The 26,675-nt window shown below is 32.8% G+C and overlaps 1 protein-coding gene across 12 annotated transcripts in view; it reads left to right on the forward strand.

Moving 5' to 3' along the window:
- Window positions 1-26,675, forward strand: part of Shal (potassium voltage-gated channel protein Shal) — a 120,822-nt gene that overhangs the window by 41,776 nt on the left and 52,371 nt on the right. For all 12 annotated transcript variants that reach the window (XR_016178212.1, XR_016178217.1, XR_016178216.1 and 9 more), the window contains exon 3: window positions 17,681-17,869. Coding sequence is in view for 2 of the 12 variants with exons in the window: in XM_015335197.2 (XP_015190683.1) it covers window positions 17,681-17,869 (189 nt within the window). In the remaining 10 variants the exon portion in view is untranslated. The remainder of the gene's footprint in view (window positions 1-17,680; window positions 17,870-26,675) is intronic.

The following is a 26,675-nucleotide window of genomic DNA, read 5'->3' on the forward strand; positions in this document are numbered from 1 at the left end:
ATCAATATCAGAGGTCTTGTCGTTTGTTAATGATTCGTGTTTTGTATTGCCTTTCGGTTCCTTTAATATTTTCGTTAATTCTTCTGCTCCTACCCTCGTGGCACGTTTATACTTACAATTAGAACGAATCCTCGGCACGATAGGTTCTCTCTTTATTTCCTCTTTTTCGCTTTCCCTATCCCTCTTAATCCACCCTCCCAACCCCATCTTTCTTTCTCTTAGGCTTTAAGGGTGGAAGACAGGCAGGTAGGAAGGCAGAGTAGTCCCAGAGGCTTTGAGAAAAAAATAGAAAAAGAAAACAGAGATAGAAAAAGAAAATAATGAGAGAAAGCACAGAGTCTCGTCGGTAAAGTTTCTCAGCCGCTTCTTAAACATTTCGTTTGTTTGTTTGTTGGTCGTGTTTGCCTCGAGGCATCGACTCCGCATGACGATAAGTACGGAAATCCTAGAGCGTGATGATTAACGTAGAAAGTTCATAGTATGGCCGAAGGGTTTTTAAAGCAAACTCTTTTTATTTCTCTCCATCTATCTATTTTTCCTCTTTGCCTATTAGTTTCTATCTTTTTTATTGTTTTCGATCTACAGGTGATAAAGAACGGACCTTTGAGAGAATACGAAACAAACATACAAAAGAAATATATTCGTGTTTTTCATTAAGGACTATTATTTTTATTTACAATTAGTTGTTTCTTTCTTCTATTGGTGAATTTACATTTATTGTTATTGATCAAAACTTAACGAGAAATTAATTTTAATCGTAGAAAAGAACGATCGATTTAATTTCTTAGAGCAAACAAGCTGCAAATAATAAAGTGTGTCCTAATATTTTTAAAAGTAAGAGTTATTTCGTTTATGTTAGATAATTATGTTAAATAAATAAAACCTATATTTCTGACAATCAGAAAAAATGCTATACTTGGAAAACTAAACCGTGAGTTCTTTAACTCAACTATAAGTGAGTGTACAGAGTAATCAAGCAATAGTGTCCGAATATTAACACTTAGCCGACCGAACGCCCCACAGAGACTTCTGCAGTTTCCACCGCGCTCGGGAAAGCCAAACTGCACTCTCAACCGCACATTTTTCTGAAGTAGTGTTTTAGAAAATAATTTTATGGCTGGCAAAGATTCCATCGGAAATCCCGAAAATAAAGAGCCGTAATAATGAGCAATAAAAGATTTCAAAAATTGATGCATTTTATTATATGTTGTACCCTATATAAATAAGCTCTATAGAGAAAAAAGCGTTTCTTAGATGAAAAGGGTAGATCTACCCGAGCGATCGGCTAAGTGTTAAAACGAGTTTATTCGAATAAGTTATCCAAAATATAAGACATACTTAAAGTTTTTATTTATAATACATAATAAGCAATTCTTTGTTAGTGTTATAAGCTCGAAAATGTTTTGATCTCATCTTTCATTTTGAAAAGTTTCTTTAATCAAAAGTATTTCATTTAAAAGTAGTCATGCGTATCGTATTTTGGTACTAGGTCGAAAACCGTGGTAGTATTTTTAAAATTGAATGTTTAACTTTTCTCTAAGTCTCGTAGCTTTTTTGTAAAATTTTCTTGCGTCACGAATCGTCCGATATCAATGTATAATACGTTTTTCTCGTGTATTGCGCAAAGAAGTAATAGATGATCTAAATCAACGATGCCTCAGAGTTTCGGAGCACTTTGTATTTGCCGTGGATGATATATATACTACTAGTTTCTTGGTAGAAAGTATTACGACGAGCAATCTTTATTAACTGGGGCCTTGCTATAAACTGTTTGAAAATGCAGACGGTTTAGTGCGTTAAGAATAGCATAACTGTGTTCTAGCGGTCTGTAGCTGCAGTTGAAGCTACCGGTTGAGTTTTGTTAACAGAATATATAAGATCGGGCCAATAAACTTCTATGCTCGGTTAATGACGTCAAAACGGGGCGTTTCTCTGATCTTTCCATAACGAAGAAACGCGATTCTAGTTGTATTCGTTGTTATTGCGATAACATGAAAGATAACTCTTCGTTGAGAATATTGTTTGTAATCGATCATTCCAATGATTGGATTAAAATATACCAATGAGAATTTAGTTTTACAAATAAATGATTTTCTATAAGTCTTAAGTACAATAAATATTTCTAATAAAATAAAACTTTATAAATATAAATAGGTTCGGTTAAATTTAACTTTGTGATATAATTCAATATTCGTATCAATCATTCAAATAGTTTTAAAAATATAATAATATATATATATATATATATATATATATATATATATATATATATATGTGGGGTGCGAGAATGTGAGTGAGAACACTTAAGCATGAGTGGGCCAGAGAGTACTTATCGGATATAGTTAGGCAAAGGATAAACTATGTAATATAAACAGCCGAATAACGATAGAAAGAGCGTCACCCAAGGAAGTAAATTAAAGAAAAGAAACCAAGAGGCAGTCATCGTTTAGTAGCCGAGCAAAGAAGGCGTTTTACCATCACTGTATTTTTACTTCTTTATATTAAATATATTGCACATCCGTGAAGAGAGGTTTTTCTTTCTACATCAACCTATTAATAACACCGCGGAATTCTTTCCTTTTTACTCGTTAGATATCCTTTAGGAAGACTAACAGGAGAAGGGGAATCCCACATTTGGGGGCTCGCAGCCGGGATTATAGAAAGAAAATAGGTCTCACGATTGCAATATCAAGTCGTGTAAAGCTGTTTTAAGTTGTAAAGTTGTGTTACGGTTACCAACAGTGTGAATCCGATTGAAAAGTTGAAGAAGGGCGTTGCGCGTAAAAGTGGACCACGCGTGAATGCTAGATTAAAAGTTGCATAGTAATCGGTAGTGTTGGTGTAACAGTAAGATAGTAAGACGGTAGTAAGTGTTAAAAGTAAGTAAAGAGGCTAGAACGATGGCTCAAGTTAAGGTAACATATGAAACAAAGGAGAGAGAAGAAGAGAGTGGATGTGAAGAGTTGGATGAAACGATCGTCGAAGGCACATCACGAGGAAGACGAAAGCCGGAACAGAAAGGCAAAGGTAAAAATAAAGTAGCTGAAGAAGAGGAAGAAGAAGAAATAATTAATTACACAAGTGAACAGATTGATTCAATGAAGTTGATAGAGTTAAAGAATGCAGTAAAGAAATTAGGATTATCTACAGTGGGTAACAAACAGACGCTTAGAGATCGCTTAAAAGACGCGATGGGGATTAAAGAAAGTGAAGACGAGGAAGAAGAATCCGAATTCGAAAGTGAACGAGAAGAAGGATCGCATAGATATTCACAAAACAACAGAAGAGCGGTTGAGGCCACTACGCAGCGATCAGCTTCGTTCACCATAAGGGATGTAGAAGACAGCCTATCCTACTTCAGCGGAGACGATATGCTACCAGTAGATCAGTGGATCAACGACTTTGAAGATACCAGTGCAGTATTGGGTTGGAACGAGTTGCAAAAGTTTGTGTACGGAAAGCGTATGCTGAAGGGATCAGCAAGGCAGTTCATCACCTTCGAAAAAGAAATTAAGTCATGGAACAGTTTAAAGCGTAGTTTACTTAAAGAATTTAAAACCGAGGTAAATCAGGCAACGATTCATTCGCAATTATTTAAGCGCAGGCAACAACCAAACGAAAGTAGTCGTAAGTACATTTACAGTATGCGAGAAATCGCGAATCAAGGCAATGTCGATGAAATAGCTCTTGTACAATATATAGCAAACGGTTTACAAGGCGATCGTCGCGATAAGGCGGTTTTGTATGGGTCACGAACGCTCACAGAGCTAAAAAGCAATATCGAAATATTCGAGAAAATAAAAGAAGGTATTGGACAAGGGATGCGAGATAGAAAGGGGGGACAAAGAAACGTGGCAACGGCGCGCGTTAATTCGTCACCAACGGTAAAAAGAGATGGTTGTTACGGATGTGGCTCGATAGAACATAGGTTTCGTGCATGCCCAGATAGAAACAAGGGACGCAAATGTTTTAAATGTAATGACTTCGGACACATAGCACCTTATTGTAATAAGTCGAGTCAACCAGCGAAAAATGTAACGAGCGTCAATTGTCTCCACACTTTTACGGATAGAATTGCGATTAAAATAAATGGTTTATTTGTATATGCGTTATTAGATACAGGAAGCGAAGTAAACTTAATCAATTCAGAGATATATAATAAGATAGGGAAACCAGCGTTATGTGAAACCGCTCGACGATTTACAGGATTAGGTAACGCGATAACCAAGCCGATAGGGAAATTTGAAGCAAATATCGATATCGAAGGCGATAAGTATGCGACGGATGTATTTGTAGTGGGTCCTTCAGATATGCGTGACGAAGTTCTTTTAGGAAAAGAACTATTAAGAGAGTTGGACGTTCGTATAAATAAAGGGCGGATAAAAATACAACGATCAGACGAAAGATCTAGCGATACGACTAAGAATGAATCGATCAAGCCAAGCGAATATGGTACCTGCGATAAGAGTGAGAATGCAACATGTACAGACGATAAGAGCACAGACAAGGAAGTCGAGAGTATTAGTGCAATGATGAGAATAAGTTATGTAGATACGAATGAAATCGAGGTAAAGATGCCATATAAGACGCGTGTAGAGAAATTAATACAGAATTATGAACCGAATGCTGGAATAGATGCCCGAACGGAGACTAAAATAACATTAACAGATAGTATTCCAATTTGTTCCAAGCCGAGGAGATTAGCTCCGAAAGAAAAGAATATAGTAGCACAGCAGATAGATGAGTGGTTAAACGAAGGGATAATTCGACCAAGTACGAGCGAATATAGTAGTCCGGTAGTGGTAGTACCAAAGAAAGACGGAACGTATAGAGTTTGTGTTGATTTTCGTAGATTAAATGCAAAGATAATAAGGGATCGATTTCCAATGCCATTAATCGAGGATTGTATCGATGCGTTGACACGGGCGAAGGTGTTCTCGATAATTGATCTTAAGAATGGATTTTTTCATGTTAGAATCGCGGAAGATAGTCGTAAGTTCACTTCATTTGTTACTCAAGACGGTCAATTTGAATTCCTTAAAACACCTTTTGGATTATGCAATAGCCCTACTAGTTTTCTAAGATTTGTTGATGAGGTCTTTGGCGATTTAGTAAGAAGAAAAGTAGTGATAACGTATATGGATGATCTTATTATCCCAGGTGTTGATAACGAGGAGGCGTATGAAAGGTTAGAAGAAACATTGAAAGTTGCAGCGCGAAGTGGATTAATTATAAATTGGAAGAAATGCAAATTCCTTCAGGAGACAATCGAATTTTTAGGTCACATAATACAGGATGGGAATATCCGCCCATCACCAGCGAAGATAAAGGCAGTACAACATTTTCCGGAACCAAGAAATAAAAAGCAGGTGCAGAGTTTTTAGGATTAACAGGATATTTCCGTAAATTCATTAAAGATTATGCAAAGATAGCAAGGTCATTATCAGATTTGTTAAAGTCGAATAGGGCATTCATTTTCGATACAGACGAAAGAAGATCATTTTCACAGTTAAAATATCTATTATCTAAAGAACCGGTACTCCGTATTTACGATCCCGAAGCGATAACGGAGTTACATACAGATGCAAGTATAGATGGATTAGGTGCCGTATTATTGCAAAGGTACAGCAATGAAAACGATTTTCATCCAGTTTATTACATGAGTCGTAAAACATCAGAAGCCGAGCGAAAATACCACTCATACGAGTTGGAAATTTTGGCGATAATTAAGGCAGTTCAGAAGTTTCGAGTTTATTTGTTAGGGATTAAATTCAAATTAGTTACCGATTGTCAGGCGTTTCAAAAGACACTTAAAAAACAGGATTTAGCGCCTAAAGTGGCCAGGTGGGCATTGTCACTAGAAGAATTCGATTATGAAGTTGAACACCGTGCGGGAGAAAGATTGAAACATGTAGACGCGCTTAGTCGTTTTCCAGTTAGATGTATCGAAGACACGCTTTTACAGAATATTAGAAAGAAACAGGAAGAGGAGGAAAGGTTACGTGTTATACGTCAAATAGTCGAAAAAGAACCATACGAAGACTATTTTTTGGAAAATAATGTTCTAATGAAAAATGTAAGCGGCAAAAAGGTAATAGTGTTACCTACGAGCATGCAGGTTAATGTAATTAAAAAGATTCACGAGAATGGACATTTTTCTGTACGTAAAGTGGCTGAAAGAGTGAAAGAGGAATTTTATGTACCAAACTTAAATGAAAAGATAGAAAAAATAGTTAGTTGTTGCATACCGTGTATATTAGCAGAGCGTAAGCAGGGAAAGAAAGAAGGTTTGTTAGAACCGATACCGAAGGGGGATAGACCACTTGAAACTTATCATATTGACCACTTAGGACCAATGACGGCGACGAACAAGACGTATAAACATATTCTGGTTATCGTAGATGGATTTTCTAAGTTTGTTTGGTTATATCCGACTAAGTCGACGACTTCACGAGAGACGATAGACAAATTGACGATACAACAGAGGACGTTCGGTAACCCGACGCGTATAGTAACAGACAGAGGGACAGCATTCACATCAGTAGATTTTAAAGAGTATTGTATGGCAGAAAACATCGAACATATTTTAACTACCACCGGTATACCAAGAGGAAACGGTCAAGTCGAAAGGGTCAATCGCATTATTATCTCGGTATTGACTAAATTATCAATAGATGCGCCAGATAAATGGTATAAACATGTAGATAAAGTTCAGAGAGCGATTAATAGCACTCATCAGCGTAGCATAGATAGGTCACCTTTCGAGGTAATGTTCGGTACGAAAATGAAACAACGAGAAGATTTGACAGTTTTAACATTAATAGAGAAGGAAGCAATAGCGCAGTTTGCAGACGAACGTTTAGAATTAAGACAAGCAGCTAAAGAAAGTTTGTTAAAAGTTCAAGAAGAGAATCGGCGTAATTATAATCGTAAATGTAAGAAAGCGACTGTATATAATGAAGGCGATTTAGTAGCGATAAAACGTACGCAATTTGGTGCAGGATTAAAAATACAAAAGAAATTTTTAGGACCGTACAAAATATCTAGATGTAAAGGAAAAAATAGATATGAGGTGATTCGTGTGGGTGAAGGTGAAGGACCAAAAATAACCACAACGGCGGCAGATTATATGAAACCGTTCGAAGGGTTTTCTTCGGGGACCGAAGAAATAGCAGAATGGCCGAGTGTGGGGTGCGAGAATGTGAGTGAGAACACTTAAGCATGAGTGGGCCAGAGAGTACTTATCGGATATAGTTAGGCAAAGGATAAACTATGTAATATAAACAGCCGAATAACGATAGAAAGAGCGTCACCCAAGGAAGTAAATTAAAGAAAAGAAACCAAGAGGCAGTCATCGTTTAGTAGCCGAGCAAAGAAGGCGTTTTACCATCACTGTATTTTTACTTCTTTATATTAAATATATTGCACATCCGTGAAGAGAGGTTTTTCTTTCTACATCAACCTATTAATAACACCGCGGAATTCTTTCCTTTTTACTCGTTAGATATCCTTTAGGAAGACTAACAGGAGAAGGGGAATCCCACATATATATATATGACATTTTTTGTGATATTTCAAATATAAAGAATACCCTGTGATTGTGTTTAAAAAAAAAGAAAGAAAAAAAAAGAAAAGAGAGAAAAATAAAGAAAAAGAGAGAAAAAAATATAAATCAAAATTAAACTGTAAAATGTGTAACAGCCGCTGTAGATGATTGAACAAAAGAGAGAGAAGGAGAAAATATTCGGGATATTCACGCGTCGATAAGTCAAATCGCGAAAAGGATGAAATGGGGAGAAAATTATTAGCGTTCGTCGGCTGACAGTTCGATACTAGCTGGCAATAAAAGTGTGATTTAGCATCGTCAGACGCCGTTAACGGTGGGTTTGATTTCGAGATCAACGAGGTTCGACAGTCTAGCGTTCGAAACAAAACCTCGACGAAATTCGTAACCAGAGGGAGATCGGGAAATGGTAACTCTCTCTCTCTTTCTTTCTCTCTCTCTCTCTCTCATCGAAAGGGATCAAACCGAATAGAGACGAGAGGACGAGTTTGTATCCTGCGTTTTCATGATGTTACGTGAATTATTATGCGAACGTTTGTGAGAGACAACGCGACGTTAATTAATCGCGGCTAATTAGTACGTGAGCCTGCTGCTCGTCAGACGAATCCGATTCGACTCTGGGACAGAATCACGTAGAGATGATCGAATATTCAAATTCTGGACCAAGCTTTCATTTCTCTTTCTCTCTCTCTCTCTCTCTCTCTCTCTCTCTCTCTCTAACACACGTACCGATAAACGTAACGCCCAGTTCACCAGATGTATGTTGCACTCGCCATTACTCTCGTGACGATTGTTTCTTCTTTCCTTTTTTACGGTTACTGTGGTTTTTCTACGATACCAGGCAACGCGTAATAAAAACTGAGATTATTGGAATAGGAAAAAGAATGATAATTTGTTTTTCTTTTTCTCTCTATCCTACCAGAAATAACGCGAATATTCTTGGCAATGTTATCCTTTATACTTCTAGACGATATGTATCCGAACAATCAAATCTTTGATGGAGTATATCCTTTGAGATTTTTCCATCGAAGTATACACGGGACGCGTTAAGAACTTTTTCAACGACTTTTCAAATCGATTAAACAACGATCGATAACGTTGGTTAAGTTCGATTTTCGCAAAACTTAATTCTATAAGTAGCGTAACTGCTGTCCCTTATGATGAAATTGGATCACGAAGTTAGAGATGCTGTGTTCCGAAATGTATTCATCGCGACACAATATGCTATTCTGAACGAGTGGACGAAGTTTAACTCTGAAGCGTATCTACGGTCCACACTGGTTTCGCAGCTCAAACAAGACAGAATTGAATATTCAAATGGTAGTCACGTAGTACGAGTTACGCGTTTCTAGAGGACAGTTCAACAGAGATAGCAATTTTTACTCGTATATGAATGATACTAATATATCGTTTATTTACGGAGCTCGAAATATGAAAAAAAAACTTAATCAGAAAAAATGTTTGATTTTAAAAATAAGTGAAAAAAATTAAAATAATCGATTTAATGATTCATTTCATAATACAAATAATTGTAACATAAAATAAATCATAAAATCGATCTTTTCACTCATTGTCTGTCTAATTTCCATAAATTTGATATTTAATAACCAACATTTGATACAAAATTTATTTGGAATTCATCAGAATGAAAAGTAAATCGGTCAAATATAGCTTGGTTTCAATTATGTAATATATTAAAAGCAGCTTAAAATTTACTTTGTTAGTATTAGGACCTTGCATAAGTTCTCGCTGTTTTTTACAAAATAAAAACTTTATTTAAAATATAAGGAACAAAAATGTTTTATTGAAAGTATTGCCCATCACTAGAGACCACTTTCTCCCATCTTTGTGGTAGTATATGAATTCCGCGTTGGAAAAACGACATGTCTTTTAAGGCTATTCAAGAATTGAGCCATTTTTTAGCTTCTTCGTAAGAATGAAAACGCTAGTCAGCTAAGCCATGTGCCATCGAACGGAATAGGTGAAAATCGGAAGGGGCTATGTCAGGTGAATACGGCGGGTGAGGTAGAACTTCCCATCGAAGCGTTTCCAGATAGGTTTTCACTGGTTTTGCAACATGAGGCCGGGCGTTGTCATGTAACAATATCATTTTGTCGTGTCTCTTCTCGTATAGCGGCCGTTTTTCTTTTAGGGCTCAACTCAAACGCATCAATTGAAGTCGATAACCATCCCTCGTGATAGTCTCATTCGGTTTGAGCAGCTCATAATAAATTACACCCTGCTGATCCCACCAAATACTATGTGCTTCAGCTGTCGATTTCTTTTGAATAAAGTAGTGCAATAAAATTCCTCGCAAATACACTTTAATTGGCACAAAAGTAGACATTTTCAAAACTAATAAAAAATTACTTTGTTTACACTAAAGTGAACTATCATACACTGAAATTTCAGGTTAGATATAGTACTTCCTTGCAAGTGCGTTACCATTCGAAATTTCAAGCACGGAGTACTGCTATTGCCATTTTTGATGAAACAGCGAGAACTTATTCAAAGTCCTAATATATTTTTATGAAGAATAAGTTCTCCCGTTCTTCTCTCTTCAGTCGGAAATGCAAATATGTGTGTGTGTGTGTGTGTGTGTGTGTGTGTGATGTGTACGATTCTTCTCGTCCATGACCTATGTTAAATGCCGACATTCGCTTAATTAACTTAGTAGATAAGCAAGCTTGTGTGCGCGATCATTACAATCGTGTTTTTCGTTTCCTATAGCCTTGCGTCTTCCACGATTCTTCTTCGTTAGATAAATTGTCCTGGCCCACGCGACGGTACATGTCCTTGTACCTATTATATATATATATATATATATATATATATATATATATATGTATATACATAGATATGAATACTTATGTATCATATGTATATGTGCTATTGAAGATAAGTTTTTTTACATTGAGAGACACCCTAATGTCTTGAAAATAAAGCATTCTTGAAAAGAAAGTTTGAAACAAAAGCTATTTCGTTTCGGGGACAAATATTACAGAATTTTTATTTATTTTTTATCTCCCTGTTTTTTTTTTTAACTGTAAACTTGTAATTTCTGTCGATTTTCGTAAACTTGTAATTTCGTCACAGAGAGTACGATCGATTTAATTTAATAAAACTTTTTATAATAATATTTTTTTAAAAAGCAATATCTCTTTTTTCTTTTATATTTCTATTTGTCCTAAGTTTTATGCGTCGTTACCGAAATATTCAGGAATTTTTATGGAAAAAATTCTATCATGTACCATATATATATGTATATAAATACATATGTATTAATGTATAAATATATTTACACGAGTCATGTTTTACAGCTGTGTAGAATTTGCGATTTGGCTTGGAAAACATGAATGATTGGCTATTTAAAAATACACGAGTCTATATCGATACAAAAAGTGACAAGTGACAAACTGGCTGTTGCGTTCGATTTTCTTCATTCAAAACTGTAATATCGGAAAGTGCGAGGAGCAATCGAATGATGAAACGCTGCTGTATTATCTGGAAATCGCGAAAAGGTAGAAATATGTCAACTTGTCCATTACCGATGTTTCCTGGTAGTTTATGATTAATTTTTTTTGTCCATTATGAATTATTATTACACGTATATATATAAGGTAAGTCGGGGGAATATGCCATAGCTAAGGAAAAAATCAATCTAAAAAGTACATAAATAAATTTAATGTAACTTAAATACGTAGATTTAATAAACATTGCCTCTATTTATTATATGCACATTAACATTTGTCTAAATAGTTATTTATATTTTAATTAATAAGAATAAATTAGTGCGTGTTGAAAATGGCATATTCCTCACATGTAGGGGTAATATGCCACTTACTCAAAAAAGAACTTAATTTCATATAAATATCACAAATAACTCGTAATTTAATACTTTTACAGTATAAAAAATATAATTTCGATTAACTACATTAATAATTATAATAAATAACTTCAAAAAAATGAGATAACAGTAATAAATTTGACAAATTTTATGATTTGCATACAGGACAAGTTTCACTTTCACAACAAGTTTCGTGCATCCATTTTTCACATTTGCCACATTGCATCCAATCGTATTTCGGTCCTTTCTTACTATAAAAACTTATGTGGCACACAGGACAAAAGTCTCCACTGACATATTACCCCAACTCATTTTGTGGCATTTTGTCCCGAATGCACAAAAAACTGTTAAAGTAAAAAAAAAAAAGTAAAAAGAAAAAAGAAAAAATCTTACTTATTATGTATTAAAATCAGTGCTGTTATGAAATATTATTAATTCTACACAATATACAAAAACTCGTTTTAAGAAAAACGTATAAATATGATAGAAAATAAACATTAAAGTTACAGAAAATGTTAGATTCTCACCAAGTTAATCCAACTGTGTCTAGAAAGCAACTAAATACTACGTATACTGTAGTATTTACGCAGTATGGCTAGCTGTACATAATAAACACCTCAATCTTGCTCCTATCGATATCTACTTATAATTATAGAAGATATAGTAAAGTGGCATATTTCCCGCACTGGCATATTCACCCGACTCACCTTATATACATATATATATTTATATATACTGTTCGAATTTTGACGAGAAGAAACGTACTTATTTGTTGTTAAACGATCATCAACGAGACCGACGTTGATCTTGACGAAATAACGTGTGTACCTGAATCCACATTCCTAACGACTTGCTTACTGTTACTTTTCGCCAGCCGCAACGTATATTTTGACAAGGAATCTACTCGATCGTACGAAAGATGGAAAGAGAGTTGCATCTGCGTCATGAAAAAGGATTCATTTCGCGGATGTTTACATCGTCTCTTTTGGATAGGCGGCATACCGTTCTTTGCCTTAAGACATGCAACAGACAAGATATATCTACTGTTTAAAACATGATGCAAAAAAGACGAATCACCATAAGAAATAATAACGTATATTTTTGAAAACCCACCGCACGGAAACATGATGTTTGCGTTAGAACTTTATATATATTCTTTTTTTATTAAATTATATAAACTTCTTTTATCGATATTCACGAGAACTTAACTATTGTTGATTTGTTGATAGTAATAGAAGTATAATGAAACGTAAAGAATATTCTTTCATATATTTATTAAAAAAAAAAAAAAGAAATTTATAATCCTTGGCAGTCATACGTCGAGTTATTTTACCCGAATTGTAAGAATACCTAATAAAAATAAATCTATATAAATACACGATTATATATTAATTAAATGTTATTATGGAATATTAAATTTTTCTATAAAATATAAACGTAAAATATGAAATAGCGGCGAAGCTACTAGGATATTGATTAAAAGTGACCAATTCATTGTGGACAAATGGCTAGAATAATTCAAACGACAAAGAGTTAAACATGAGACGAACACAAGTTTTATACGGTGTGAAGTATGAATGAAGGACCAATTATGTATCATTTGTTAACTTTTACAGTTAACGTTATCAAGCTTAGTTGTCAGAGTTCTCTAATTTCTTGAAATTCGCGAAAATTGTCAAAAAACTTATTGTCGATCTTATCGTCGCATTAGTTGAGAGAGAATCACTTCTACGAGGATGGAAGAGAGATAGAGAAGAGCTTTCGAGTTTTTATTGCCAGTCACGGTTGGTCGCGAGAGCGCTTATCCGTGCCGTTGAAACGGTGACATTTGACGTTGTCGCATAAACGCGATTCCTCGCGCGTTCATTGAACGACGCTTTGTGTTTTCGTTGCAGTTGGGCAACTTTATGCAGCTCGGCCAAGCGTAAGTTTACTCCCAGAGACTCGGTAATGATTGCAACGTGCCGTTATCTCGTGAAATATGGGCCTAGCTGAGAAATTTTATTACTTTGGCTGTTTTTCGTAGAACTGTAGATATATGGTTTTTGATGTGTTAACGTTCTACTTTGTTATCTTCTCATTTATTATTTTTATTTTTTTATTTTCCATAACGAGTTGATCGATACGATCTAACACTCTTAAGTAATCATTGCTTCCTTCAACATCAACATTATATTCTTTATTACATTCGTATCGAATCTCTTTGATTAAAAACAATTTTCGACGAATGTTATAATAAGTTACGGGGGTTTCGTGTAGCTCTTTACGAAATTTGACACGGACACCTGCGTGCTGCTCAGTCTACGAGTATTGATGACGACGACAACGACGTTTGCTAAGAGTTTCACCGCGAAAACATATGCTATTGCGTACAGCTGACGCACTATAAATACGACGTTTTACCTTTAAGCAGATGGCGCATGTTGGCAGAAGTGTAGCTTTATATCGTGCCCATAGTCACCGTCCCTAAATTTATATTGCAATTTGTACGGGCTAACAAATTGACCGACTTACCGACTTCCACCTGATCTGGTTTTAATAGTATCCATACATATTGCTAAATGTTTCTAATGTAGATTAAAAAATTCTAATCGTTCAATTAAACCATCATTGATTCTTTTCTTTCTCCCCCTTTTTTCTTCTTTCTTCCTATATTTACGCTATAGAATTTTATGTTATTATTATCGATAAACTATTTTTGTCCTCTTACACTTACTTTGTTATTTTTCTTTCCAATAAACAAGACTTTGCTCGTTGGTCTCGTTATGGGATTGATAGACCTTGACCGAAATGTATTTTCACCATTAACATTTTTATTTTACTTATTTGTTCGTTTTCGAGAAGATAATGATGAAAATATAATCATTTTAATTAATTATTCTCTGTTGGAAAGTCGTGATGTAAAACTTCAATTATTTTCTCACAGCAATCACACACACACAGTAGATTGTTATTATAAAAAATGTATCTTTATATTGAAATTTTGTAATTAAATGTTAAATAATATAATAATACTTCCTGTAACGTTTAGCAATTATTTAAATTATATTTTTGATCTGACCACAAATATAAATAAACATATTATGTTATATCGTTACCTTCTTTAGAATTGAAAAGTTTTGATAATTCCAATAATTTTCCATGTTTATTTATTATTATTATTATTATTATTATTATTATTATTATTATTATTATTATTATTATTATATATGTTTTAATAATTACTAGAAAATAATGTATATATATTAAATCCTGAGAAAAATCATTATGAATGCTATTAATTACTTGTTCTAATCTGTCAGGTTAAACAATTGTTTGGTTTATTTGCATGACGCATATAGCGACATTAGAATTCTAAACAGAGTCCTAATTAATATATGTTTGACTTCCACATCAGTACCAACTAATTACTATTTGTATATGTAAATATATCGATATTGTGATATTGTCATGATCTATTTAATAATTTTCTTAATAATATAATTCTTTATAATCCATATTATTTTTCGATGTCTCGTATTCATTCCTCTAATTTTATTTTACAATTAAAACTATTCTCGAATGAATAAAACTTGATAAATTTTTATCTAATTATTTCATATATTGTCCATACATCAAAATATTGTCCATGTAAAATTAACGTAAGGAAAAATAAGTGACTTTTGGAACGATCTTATATACACGTAACGATAGGAAGAAGAAGAGTGAACCAGTCGGTTGTGAAATCTCTCGTCCTTCTTATACATAATCATCACGGAAATGGAATTGGCTATTGGGTTGGTTGAAAGTAGGGTAGGTGCGCGCGACGCGTGATTTGGCTGCATTTAAAATGGCATTACACGAACGTCACGTATTTGCAAAGCGCACAAGCTTTAAAATGGTACAGCACGGTCATTTTCTCAACCGAAAATCTTCGTTAAAAGCTTAATTGATCAAGCGAGGATGAGTGTTCTGGAGATGGTAGAAGATATAGAAGTGAAAGTGTTCGTGGATATGCAAAAACAAAAAGAGGGCTAGATGGAAGGTAAAGGAGAATAGCGCGTATAAAAAGGAAAACAGCAAATTCTTCAACAAGGAGACAGGGAACAATAAGTCATTGTTGGTGTAACGACTCCTTTTGCCTAGCTAGTGCAATTCTTGAATTGGGGGCCTGCGGTTGATGCATTTTGTGCAGTCCACTTTATGTGTTCGCTAACGCCAGTTCCACTTCTCCCTAACTCCCTTACACCCTCCACACTTTACCCACTCTCTTTTCTTATTTTAACATGCGACACGATACGAAATGGACCTGCACGCGAAATCTAACGAGCCATTGTCCCGCGAGCTTTCGTGTCCTTTTCATGAGATATCTTCTTTCCTTTCTATTCGAGTACGACTAATAGCCTAACTGCTTCTATAATCTCATAGAAGTCATTATAAAACTATCCGATCTATCTCTTATATTTTTTTTGAGTATGTACCTTCACGATTACGATTTTAAATGCGAGTATGTATGCATGGATGTAGATTATTCGTTTATTAATATTCAATTTAAATCATTTTTGCTATATAAATAAAATATTGAAAAGAGTGTTTTCAAAAATATTATGATTTTAGCTAAAAAAACAAATGTATTCTTAGAAAGAAATCATGTTTATTAGTTCGTATTTACGAGTAAGGTGCGTTTTTAATTTATAAAAAATAAAATTGGAACGAATTCTCAGTAAAAGAGTAAACTACCTGTATAGTTTTCAAATAAATTATGAAATTTTCTTGAGCAAAATATCTCTTAAAATATCACAAGATATCTTTAGAAATGTGTCACGTTGACGTGATCGTTGTCATATTTTACGAAATGAATGTGTAGTTTAAAAAATCTTAGGCATATAATTCATATCAATTATTTTTTCTTGTCCTTTTTTTTTCTTGCGAAATTACTTTCATAATTTGTATTATATTATAAGGAGGTAATATGTGTTATAATTTTTCATTCGTTTCGTATTTATACGAAATGGAATATAAGAACCAAACTTTCTTAAAGGGAAGAAAGATTTTTTCTGGATCATTCCTTTTTTTAAAGAGTGGAAGGGAAAGGAAACGAAAGGCTTTCAATCAAACGGAAAAGAGGGAGAAGAAAAGTTCCGTTTGCGTCTTTGTAGAAAGAACGAGAGAGAGAGAGAGAGAGAGAGAGAGAAAGAAAGATGTATTTTTTTGAAAAAAAATTCTGTTTCCTACGGATAATGAACGAGAGGGAGCGAATGAGCTTGGTATATGCAATAGAATTCTGCTATTTGCAGAATTCACAAATAAAGCCAATTGAATAGATTCGTATAAAAGAAATTGGATTTCGAGCGAGGACGAATGAAATTATAATTTATGTTTTTTTATAACGATAGGTAATTATCTTCTGTTTTATACATTGAAAATATTATGTACCATGTTTTAAATGAAAACTCGTATAGAATATTCTATGCAGTGTGTTTTAAATTATTTTTCTAATATACTTTATATTAGATATTAAAGATAACAACCATTATATTAATTTCGGTTTTAATTAAATAAGTAGCTTTGATAAATTATTTAAATATATAAAAATATTCGAAATTTATTTTTTCATGTAACGTAAGCTTATATATAAGTCCCAACAAAATGTAAAGACAATTCATGAAGTAATATACATTGTCGTATCATTTATAATTGAATGGACATTATAAAAATTGTAAAAAACCTAATTATTGAGGAAATTTATTTTAAATATAATATGTAAAGAATTGATGAAATGTCGGTATTATAAATAATAATAGAATTCAACAAAATTCTAAAAATAGAGTTATTAAGTTTGAATCGTAAATTACTCATGCATATGTAAATAAGATACATATATTGAAGCGTTAATAGAAATTTTAGGAAATTATTAACAAAGTCGAATGGCAGTTTTAGAGCTTAAAATGTATAGTCGTTCTAACGTAGGTTAAATGATAATCAATAAATCTCAAATATCTTTCGTTGATGTTCCGATATATCGGAACGACATAAAACATTTAATAGAGAAGATAGTATAAAGACGCTTTGTGAATTAATAGTGTCAAACTCACCAATCGCGTTACACGCTCGAAAAATTATACTCACACGTACATATATATATATTCTTATGTATTTATTATAAGGTGCTTGGCTCGTTTTTGAATAGTTCATAAATTTCGATCTTTGGATTTTTCTCTTTCGTCATTTATTTGAACAAAAATAAAAACTACTTGTTAATCGAGTGACAATTATTTTCTTTTTCACAGAAAGCGAGATTGGCTCGCATTAGGATTGCTAAAGCGTCGAGTGGTGCGGCCTTTGTCAGCAAAAAGAAAGCAGCCGAAGCTCGATTAGCTGCGCAGGAGAGTGGTTTGACGTTAGACGAAAACTACAAGGAGGAGGATATTTTCGAGTTACAGCATCATCATTTACTTCGATGTTTAGAGAAGACGACGGTGAGTTAAAATATTGTTAAATCTTATGTAAAAATAGTATTTAATCTTATTTTTCCTTCTTTTATTTTTAATCAATACATATATACATTTCATAATTAAATCTTTTTTTATACCCTAAAGAAGATTTTTTTGAGAGAGAATAGGTTAGTAACGTATAATTCAAAATATATTCCTAGAAAAGCTTTTCTTTTACCGTATGGGTGTTTCATCAAAAAACATCGCTAGGAAATCGTTTAAAATCCGTCAAGCAGTTTTGCGTTTAACTATCGACGTGCCGAGTAATTTCAATAAAACCCTTTCCGTTCTAGTCTAATTTTAGCCGACTGCCTTTGTAAGGAGTGTCGTGTTAAGTACACACACTTATACCTACTACATATATACCTACGTACGCGTAGTCTCGTTGAAACTACGAGTACATAACTCGCTCAACTTGGGCTCTATCTTGCTCGTAACATGTACACGTACACGCAAATGAACACTCACACCTACGTAGAATGATATGCGACGCTAACGTATACATACTGTGACCAATATACCAGTTAGAACATGCGTGCCTTTGGCCAATCATTGCAATATACTAGGCAACACAGGTGGGATAAATTTACATCCACATAGTTATGTAAATCCTTGCGCACGTTTTGTTGAATCTACTTGAAAATCATGATTCCTTTTATCTCTATTTTTCTTTGTTTTTTTTTTTTTTTTTTTTTTTTAACATTGAACACATACTCTTGCATTATGCGTTTAGATTGTATATCCATTGTATGAAGTGGTTCCACTTGTTCTCGGAGAGCTACATGTACATAAATACATTTTATCTTCTTTCAATTAACTCGATGAAGATCGAGTGGAAAACTCTTTCAAAATTAGGACTCGCTAACGAGAACCGTGAAAGATCTTAAGAGACACTCGCAAAGTGTATCTGCGTTACTGATTTTAAATTTTGCTATACAGGGCGTACCGATACGGACAAGATCGCTTTTGGAGATGTGCTAACAGTAGTCATATTTGAACGAGACGTGTATTCTTTAAACGTTACTGACAAATCTACTATGAAGAATTTTTTTTATCATAAATTTGGTAAGCGTAAGAAGAATACTAATGAAGGAAACAAGAAAAGAAAGGAACGATTATTTTTGTAATCAATTGCAACAAAGAAATACAGAATCTCTTCAACGCGGATAAGGTTCAGTAGATCTTTTTTTTTCCATTTGCGAATGTCAAATGTTCGTTGAGTACACCATAAGCCGGGGGCACTTATTGATGTTCAAGTATACGTACGTGCTTATTGAAGGGACGCAACAAGCTCTAAGGGTCTCTTTTTATTTTTCTCATCTGTGAGCGTTCGATAACGCCTCTTCTTCGTTCGAAGTATATCCAATAATACACGATTACTCTATCGAGCATGTTGACTTCTTTCCATTCTGTAAAAAGAACAAAAGATAAAAACTACGCATTTTTTAATTACACTATTTGCACAAGATAAATATACTTGATATTTAAAGATAACTTAAATGTCAGCACATACACACACACACGTGCGTATCTGTAAAACACTTTGTCTATTTTTGTGTTTCTTTTTCTTTCTTTTTATTTATTTTTCTTTCTCTATGAAGAGAGAATTAATAAATATATGTTAATTTAAACAATCTTAAATTTTAATAGAGTATGCGATATTCCTTAACTGATTGATAATTGATTGAAAAAAATGTATATTCTAGTCTAGAAGCATGAAGTATAAGTTCAACATACACTATCCTTTTCGAAATCCACCGTTAAACTGAGTCATTGTCCTCTATGAAAATACTTTTATTAAATGTTGTTTTCGTGACTTTCCGAAAAAGGGAATTCTTTTTTTACGAATATTATTTTTGTTAATATATACATATAGCCTTTGAAAAGTCATATAAACAACATTTAATAAAAGAACTTTCATAGAGGATAAAGTGCCAGTCTTACTGTAGTTTTTGAAGAGGACAGTGAACCGAACTTTTCCCACGTACTTTTAGGTAACACTATACATTTTCTTCGATTAATTAACAATTTTTTTTAATACATTAATGCACTCTTCTTATATATAAGACTTTTTAAAAGTATATACAGTTGTATAATTATTAAATACCTATTAACATACTTTAAATATTAAATAATTTTGATTTGATTTTCTCATAAACGAAAATTTTATCTTTGAAGTCATCACCGTGCAAGAACGTTAAAATTATTAGATAAAAAGTGAAAAAAATGCTAAAATCAGAATGTTATAATCTTAAATTTTATTTATTAGAAATACTCTTTCCGTTATACACATGCGCGACTTTCTGAAATCCATATAAAAAACATTTGATAAAAGAACTTTTATAGAGGAAAATAATTTAGTTTAATAGTGGATTTCGAAGAGGATATTGCGTTGAATATACTTCATGCTTCTAGACAAGAATATATCTTGTTTTCTATTAATTATCAATTAATTAAAGTAAATCTAACACAGTACTATATTCTATTAATATTTTGGATCGGTTAAACTAATATATTATATTTGTTTTTCTGTTTCTGGCTATTGCTGATTTTGAGTTGAAAAATTTCATCAATTCATATATTTATTTCTAAATTTTTAGTTATCTTAGAAACATTGTATTAATAGTTTTGAAATATGAATCAATTGTATGAAGTATAAGTTTAACGGTATACATTTTTCAATAACACTCACTATATTTAGCATGAATTTATGTTCGGAATATAATCATCTTTTTCATTTTACGTAAATTCATTTCCATTATAATTCGTGAACTCCGATAGCAATCTAGTATTGATCAATTCGTCCATTTTTATTTGGAATTATTTATGAAGTTTTAAAGTTAGTATGAATCGAGATATAAATACCTTAATTTTTAAATTATTCTTATTCTGGACGAATAACCATAATACCGAATGGATTTTTTCTCCACTCATTGAAGTTATATGAATATAGTAAAATCATTTTCTACGGTACCGTTTTCTTCTCTCGTTATTATTATAATAATTCTAGCCGTAAAAATAAGAAGAAAAAAAAATAACTCTTCTGTACGATTTTTAATATTCGTGTGGATTCGTTTAAAAAATATTTATCTGATAATTAATGAATATTAATCTTTTATTCGATTAAAAATCAGACAAAATGAAAATAAAAGAAAAATTATTTCAACGAATTTTATAATCAACACATTCACATTTACATATTTACGTAGTTATAAAATTTTATTATATTAAATTAAGCTATCTAATTATTTGATTATTAAGATAACCTACCATAGGTATACATACCTTTTGTGCATTTATTCGCGTTTTTTCGTCTAACTATCACGCTTTCTTTCCCCTATACTTCTACTTCTTTTTCCTAGTCGTCTCGTGTACTTAACCCAGAAAGCAATGCGATTCCGGGTACTTTTGTTGAAGCGTCAAAAACCGTGCTCACGGCTCGGAGGCACGTCGTTTCACTTCCTCTTTTGCATTCTCAGCTTCGTTGTATACGATCTTGGTGCGTTTCAGCATTCCGATGCTTCCTGCCGACGCTTAACTGTCTTTCTTTCTCTCTATCTCTCTACCTCTCTCTTTTTCCCATCTCTCGTGGGAGGTCCATCTACTATTCCCTTCTCTACTACCTGTCTATTTTTATTGTTTGACATTTTCGGAGCGAAAATACTTTTTCCACGCGTTTACAACGACTGTTCCATCTGTAAAATTACTTTTTTTTTCTTTTTTTTCTTACAGTCGAATACATCGAATATTTGTTCACTTTTTTTTTCCTAATGCGAATTCGTAGCCTAACATTCTTAGAAACATTTGTTACGTGTGTGATATTTTAACATGTTATTTATATTACATTATAATACTTTTCTTTATGTTTTTTTTTATCTTTAAATAATAATTATGACTTATTTCATATTACAATTATTCGTGTTGTAAATTAAATGATTAAAATCAAATTTTGATAATTTTCGAATTCAGTCCACTTTAATAATTAAAATTATTAATAAAGAATTTAATGATATATATTTGTTGATTTTAGTATTTCTGTAAAATATTAAATAACAATTACTTACATTCATTTATTCTTTCTTTTACAACTTGAGTCTATCGATGAAAATTAGTAGAATTGAATTGATCATGTCGTAGATATCTAACGGGACATGCTTAGAAACTTAGTTCCAATAATGCTATTCCCTTCTTCCACATCACGTTTCCTGAAAACGGTTTCACGATAGGAGATAACGACACTTCAATGCTTTCGTCATTGCATCGTCACAGAGACGAAGCGGCAGACGATCGTAAATCGAGCTCTCGATCGTTCGATCGATCATTATTGCTCCAGAATGGGCCATCGACAAGCCACAAACGTGTTTGCAACCCTTTCACTGTGTGGCACGGCCTTCGCTTCAGGAATTCTTAATAAAATTCAAAGCCTGTGATCTTGCTCTCTATCTTTCTCTCTCTCTCTCTCTCTCTTTCTTTCTTTATGTTGTCCTTTCTCGAAGACAGGTGATCATTTTTACGGAACATTTTCTTTGTTTTTTCACGAATTAACAAAACCGGAAATAAATAATAAAGATATTATATTCGTCGCGTAAGAAATAAAACAGGAATATGTTTTGTATCGTTACATAATTTGTTATTATTTTGTAATAATGATCGATTGTATTAAAATATTATGTCCAAACATGATTAAATAATTAATTGGAAAATAATATACTATTTGTGTTGAACTAAAGGAAACAATAGAAAAGTAATTAAAAATTTAGAACTTCATTTGATAAAAACATTTTGTAAATTAAGATAAAAAAGCAAAGTATTAAAGAATAAAAAAAGAAAATGTTTTTCTTTAGTGAAAATAGAAATATTTTTCCATGGTTACTTTCTATTATATATCATGATAAGAATAAATAAAACGTGTTAGATTAAAATAAGTCAAATGTATTTGAAAAAAATTTTATAACAATGAATAAAACGCGTTAGGAAATTTGTATAATCGTAGGTAAAACATGTTAAATAAATCATGTAAAATGGAATAGTGTAAAAAAAAGAAAGTACAATATAAAATGAATTCCAGGTGTATATATATACTTTTGTCGATTTTACACTAGTTCCATGTATATGTCGTTTATATGTCAACACGAGTCCATTATAAAAATGAACTATTATGAAATAATAAAAAAGCACGTGTGTGAGGAATGTTTGACAAGATCGGTTGTTAAAAATAAACGTAGGTTACGCGCGCTTGGTTCTTTGAATAATAGCTTGGATAGCAGCTAATCGATATTGGGAGCGAGGATATTGGTAAATCCGGATTTGTTAAAAGGAGAGTGCAGCGTATCCTTTCGATAAGCGTCTCACATTCTCTGTCTCATTCTCTCTCGCAGTACTCGTCGACCTAGCGGACGCGACCAATCGGTATCTTTAGGTCGTGTATTGATTTCTTCCGGGTCATGCTCGCGTTCGATCGAATATTATCAGAGAATTCTCATATTTTCTCTCATCCTCGTGGATAGTGGGAAACGTCATCCTCGAAGCTAATTATAGCAAGGCGTAATGTAAAGAGGATATTCAACAATAAAGCTTGGAAGATCCCTTCATTGTCGTTGTCGTCACGATACGGAACACGGATTTTCCATCTGGCGTGGCACATCGAACGCAATCGTCGTGGAAGAAGCACGTTGCCGATCGGTTTTAAGTTCCGCTTCATTCGGCTCGGCTTGGTTCGAGACTTGCTTCGGCTTCGTTCGGTTATCACTATTATAACAAGCAAGGTAGCAAACGAAGGAGGGAGGGTCTTTGAATGACTTTGTCACGTCGTAAAGGCTGCTTCAAAGTTATCTCATGTCGGAGGGAAAGTACGGACGGGCCTTTGACGACTCTACGGTTTTGTACCTCTATGTTTAAAAGTGTTCCACCGATTTTTTCTAGCACCTACTCTACGTAATTAAAATGCGAGTTAAGTTTTGTTGAGCTAGTATACCGTTAATCGATCCATTTTTTTGGCTTTTTTATTTATCTTTATATCTACAGTAAATATTTCGTTGAATTGTTCGAAAGTTTTAATTAAAATGACGAATTAACGATTAATAAATGAAACGGTCTAATAATTATCTTATTTTAAGGATTATTAATAATTGTTAAATATAATTAGTAATATTTGTTAATATTGTTAAAGATTTGAATATAATCGTCTTTCATCTAATTTTCAACAGGGATTTCTTGAAACATTTTTTAATATTTTCAATAATTTCATTCTTGAAAATAAAAGTTATGCTGAATCGTATTAATCAGCATAGGGTCGAGAAATGAAGCAAGGCTCTATTGCTCGTTCTCTCCATTCGTCCTTATTTTTCTGCCTCGATAAAACCGTAGCCCGGTGTCCAGTTCATTTCTCCGTTCCAATTCTTTCCATTCCTTTTTTCTATTTTCGTTTTTCCTGCGTACTTTTTCCTCCCACGAATCTTTATTTCCGGTTGACCGATATTAAATTCACTCGGGCAGCCATTTTTTGAAAGAATTTACTTACATTAAACGAATAAATGAATGCTCCAATACGAATCTATCAACCGTATCTTTCTATGTTTCTGCGTCAGCCTTTGCCTCAGTCAGTTTCTCCGAATATTTTTGTAAGAAGTTCACACAAGTAGTAACTTGGAAAATAGACGAATTTTATCTAGATGGTAGAAGAAAGGGACGAGATTCAGTAAATAAATTTTAAAGAACATTGAAATCAAATTTTCATATCCTGTTCAAAGCAATCAAACTTATTGTTGCATACAAATGTTAATATATTTATTAAACATTGACTTTTAATCGATAAAAAAAATATGACTTTTTATAACATAAAAGATAAATTGTAGATACTCAATTAAAATATTACACAAGTAACAATTTATTTACAAAATTTAACAATTTGAAGGATTTTAAATTTTACTTTTAAAGTTACACAAATGATAATATTAATATCGGAAAGAAGAAACAGAGAAAGACAATCAAAGAAAAAAAATCACGAGCGCATAAAGGGTTATGACAAATACGATATTTTTCTATGATTCGAGTAATGTTGCTTGATACGATTCAGTGAAACGAGTTATTTACAAACTTGAATGAAAGCATTCTAGGATTTATAAAAGTTCATCGTAGTTTCTATAAAATGAAGAATGCATATCCGTCTTGGTTACGTCTCTGTAAGTTCTCAAGTTTGCAATCTTTTGAAAGGCGTCGTGTAATCCGTCAACGATTGTCTTGTTCTTCTGAGAAAGTTTTCGTTTCTTCGCTTATCCGATGAAATTTTTGACGAGACTATATCTTTTTATGCATATTGTATTTCCTAAGATTTTCTTTCTCTGTGCACTTGTTATCTTACTTGTTTATGATTGAATGAATTTATCGAATTCGAATTTGTACAGAAAATGAGGGGAATGGTAGGTGGTACTTCGAAGAAAATAACGAATAGAGGGATAAAAAAGAAGGACAAAAATTTTCTTATAACGCTATTATTCTTAAAATTGAATGTTTTATTTCTACGTTCGGATATCTTTATGAAATGATTTTTTATTTTATGTAAACAAAGTAAAAGAAATAACAGTTAAATATCATGATCTGCAATCTATAACAATATTCTGATCACAATTGCAATCTCTTGGAATATATGTAAGTACACGTAAATAAAGAAAAAAAAATTGCTTCATTTTGAAAACACAATTAAGGTATACACTTTTCAATGAGATTGCAATAACTAATTAGTGAAAAATATTAATTTCTAATCGATATAACTTATGGTAAATGTGAAATTTGTGGACAAATTTAAAATTAAAATGTACTTAATTAAAAAAGAAAACACAATGGTATCGTTAATAAAAATTAGTAATGCGTATGAATGAAACACTTGAATAAGTTAACGCTATTTTGAGAAAGGAAATTCATGAATATATTTTGCTAGGATAGAATTTAAAGGCAAGAAAAATATTTCTCTTTACGCCAATACTAAGGATCAATATTAATTAGAGTTTAAAGTTTAAGAGAATAAGTATATATATATCGGTACGCGTAAGTTCGTTGGAGTAAGCTCAAGATAGAAAACTTTCCGATCGATTACATTAGAAAGCCAAGCTATCGAATTGCATTTTTGCGAAAGCCCGATATGTTAGCTACGAATAAACGCATAAATAATGCCATTGCTTGAGATTTCTTTTTATAGATGTAGTATAAGTAGTACCGTTCGGGTATATATAAAATTATTTCTTGAAAATTTGAAAAGTTCATCGCGTATTTTGTTAGCGAGTTCGAACGAACGAGAAAATAAGAAAGAAAGAGAATAAGAAAATACCTTTGATATTCGTAGAAATCCAGCGAGAAAGCTCCAATGCGAGAATACGAGAGGTTATCGAATGATCTTTATATCGTTCAAGCGGGAATCATATCCTACTGAGCTTCTGAGCTTCTAGTAAAGATTTGATCCCGCAGAATGGAACAGCGCTACAATCTCGTCAGTAAAATGTTCAAAAAAAAGTTTTTGTTAACTTACCGTACAACCGACGTTGGAAGCAACCAAGAAGTCTCTCGAGAACAAATTTTGTTTCTTTTTGTATAAAATACTATCATGTATATTCGTTTCTACGAGGTCGTCTTCGTATCGAGGAAAAAAGTTTCATGCTTAAATATCGAACGAGATGAGTATGTCTGATATGTTATCTTTGGTCAGATTAAGGTATCTTAAAACCAATAATTTCCATAATTTTCCTTTCCGTTTAGTAGAAAAATAACCTTGGCTTGAATTCGCCATTGAATTATCTCG

The sequence above is a fragment of the Polistes dominula genome, unplaced genomic scaffold, assembly GCF_049000335.1.
Source record: "Polistes dominula isolate Pdom_NZ unplaced genomic scaffold, Pdom_raw_medaka contig_20, whole genome shotgun sequence".
Lineage (NCBI taxonomy): Eukaryota > Metazoa > Arthropoda > Insecta > Hymenoptera > Vespidae > Polistes > Polistes dominula.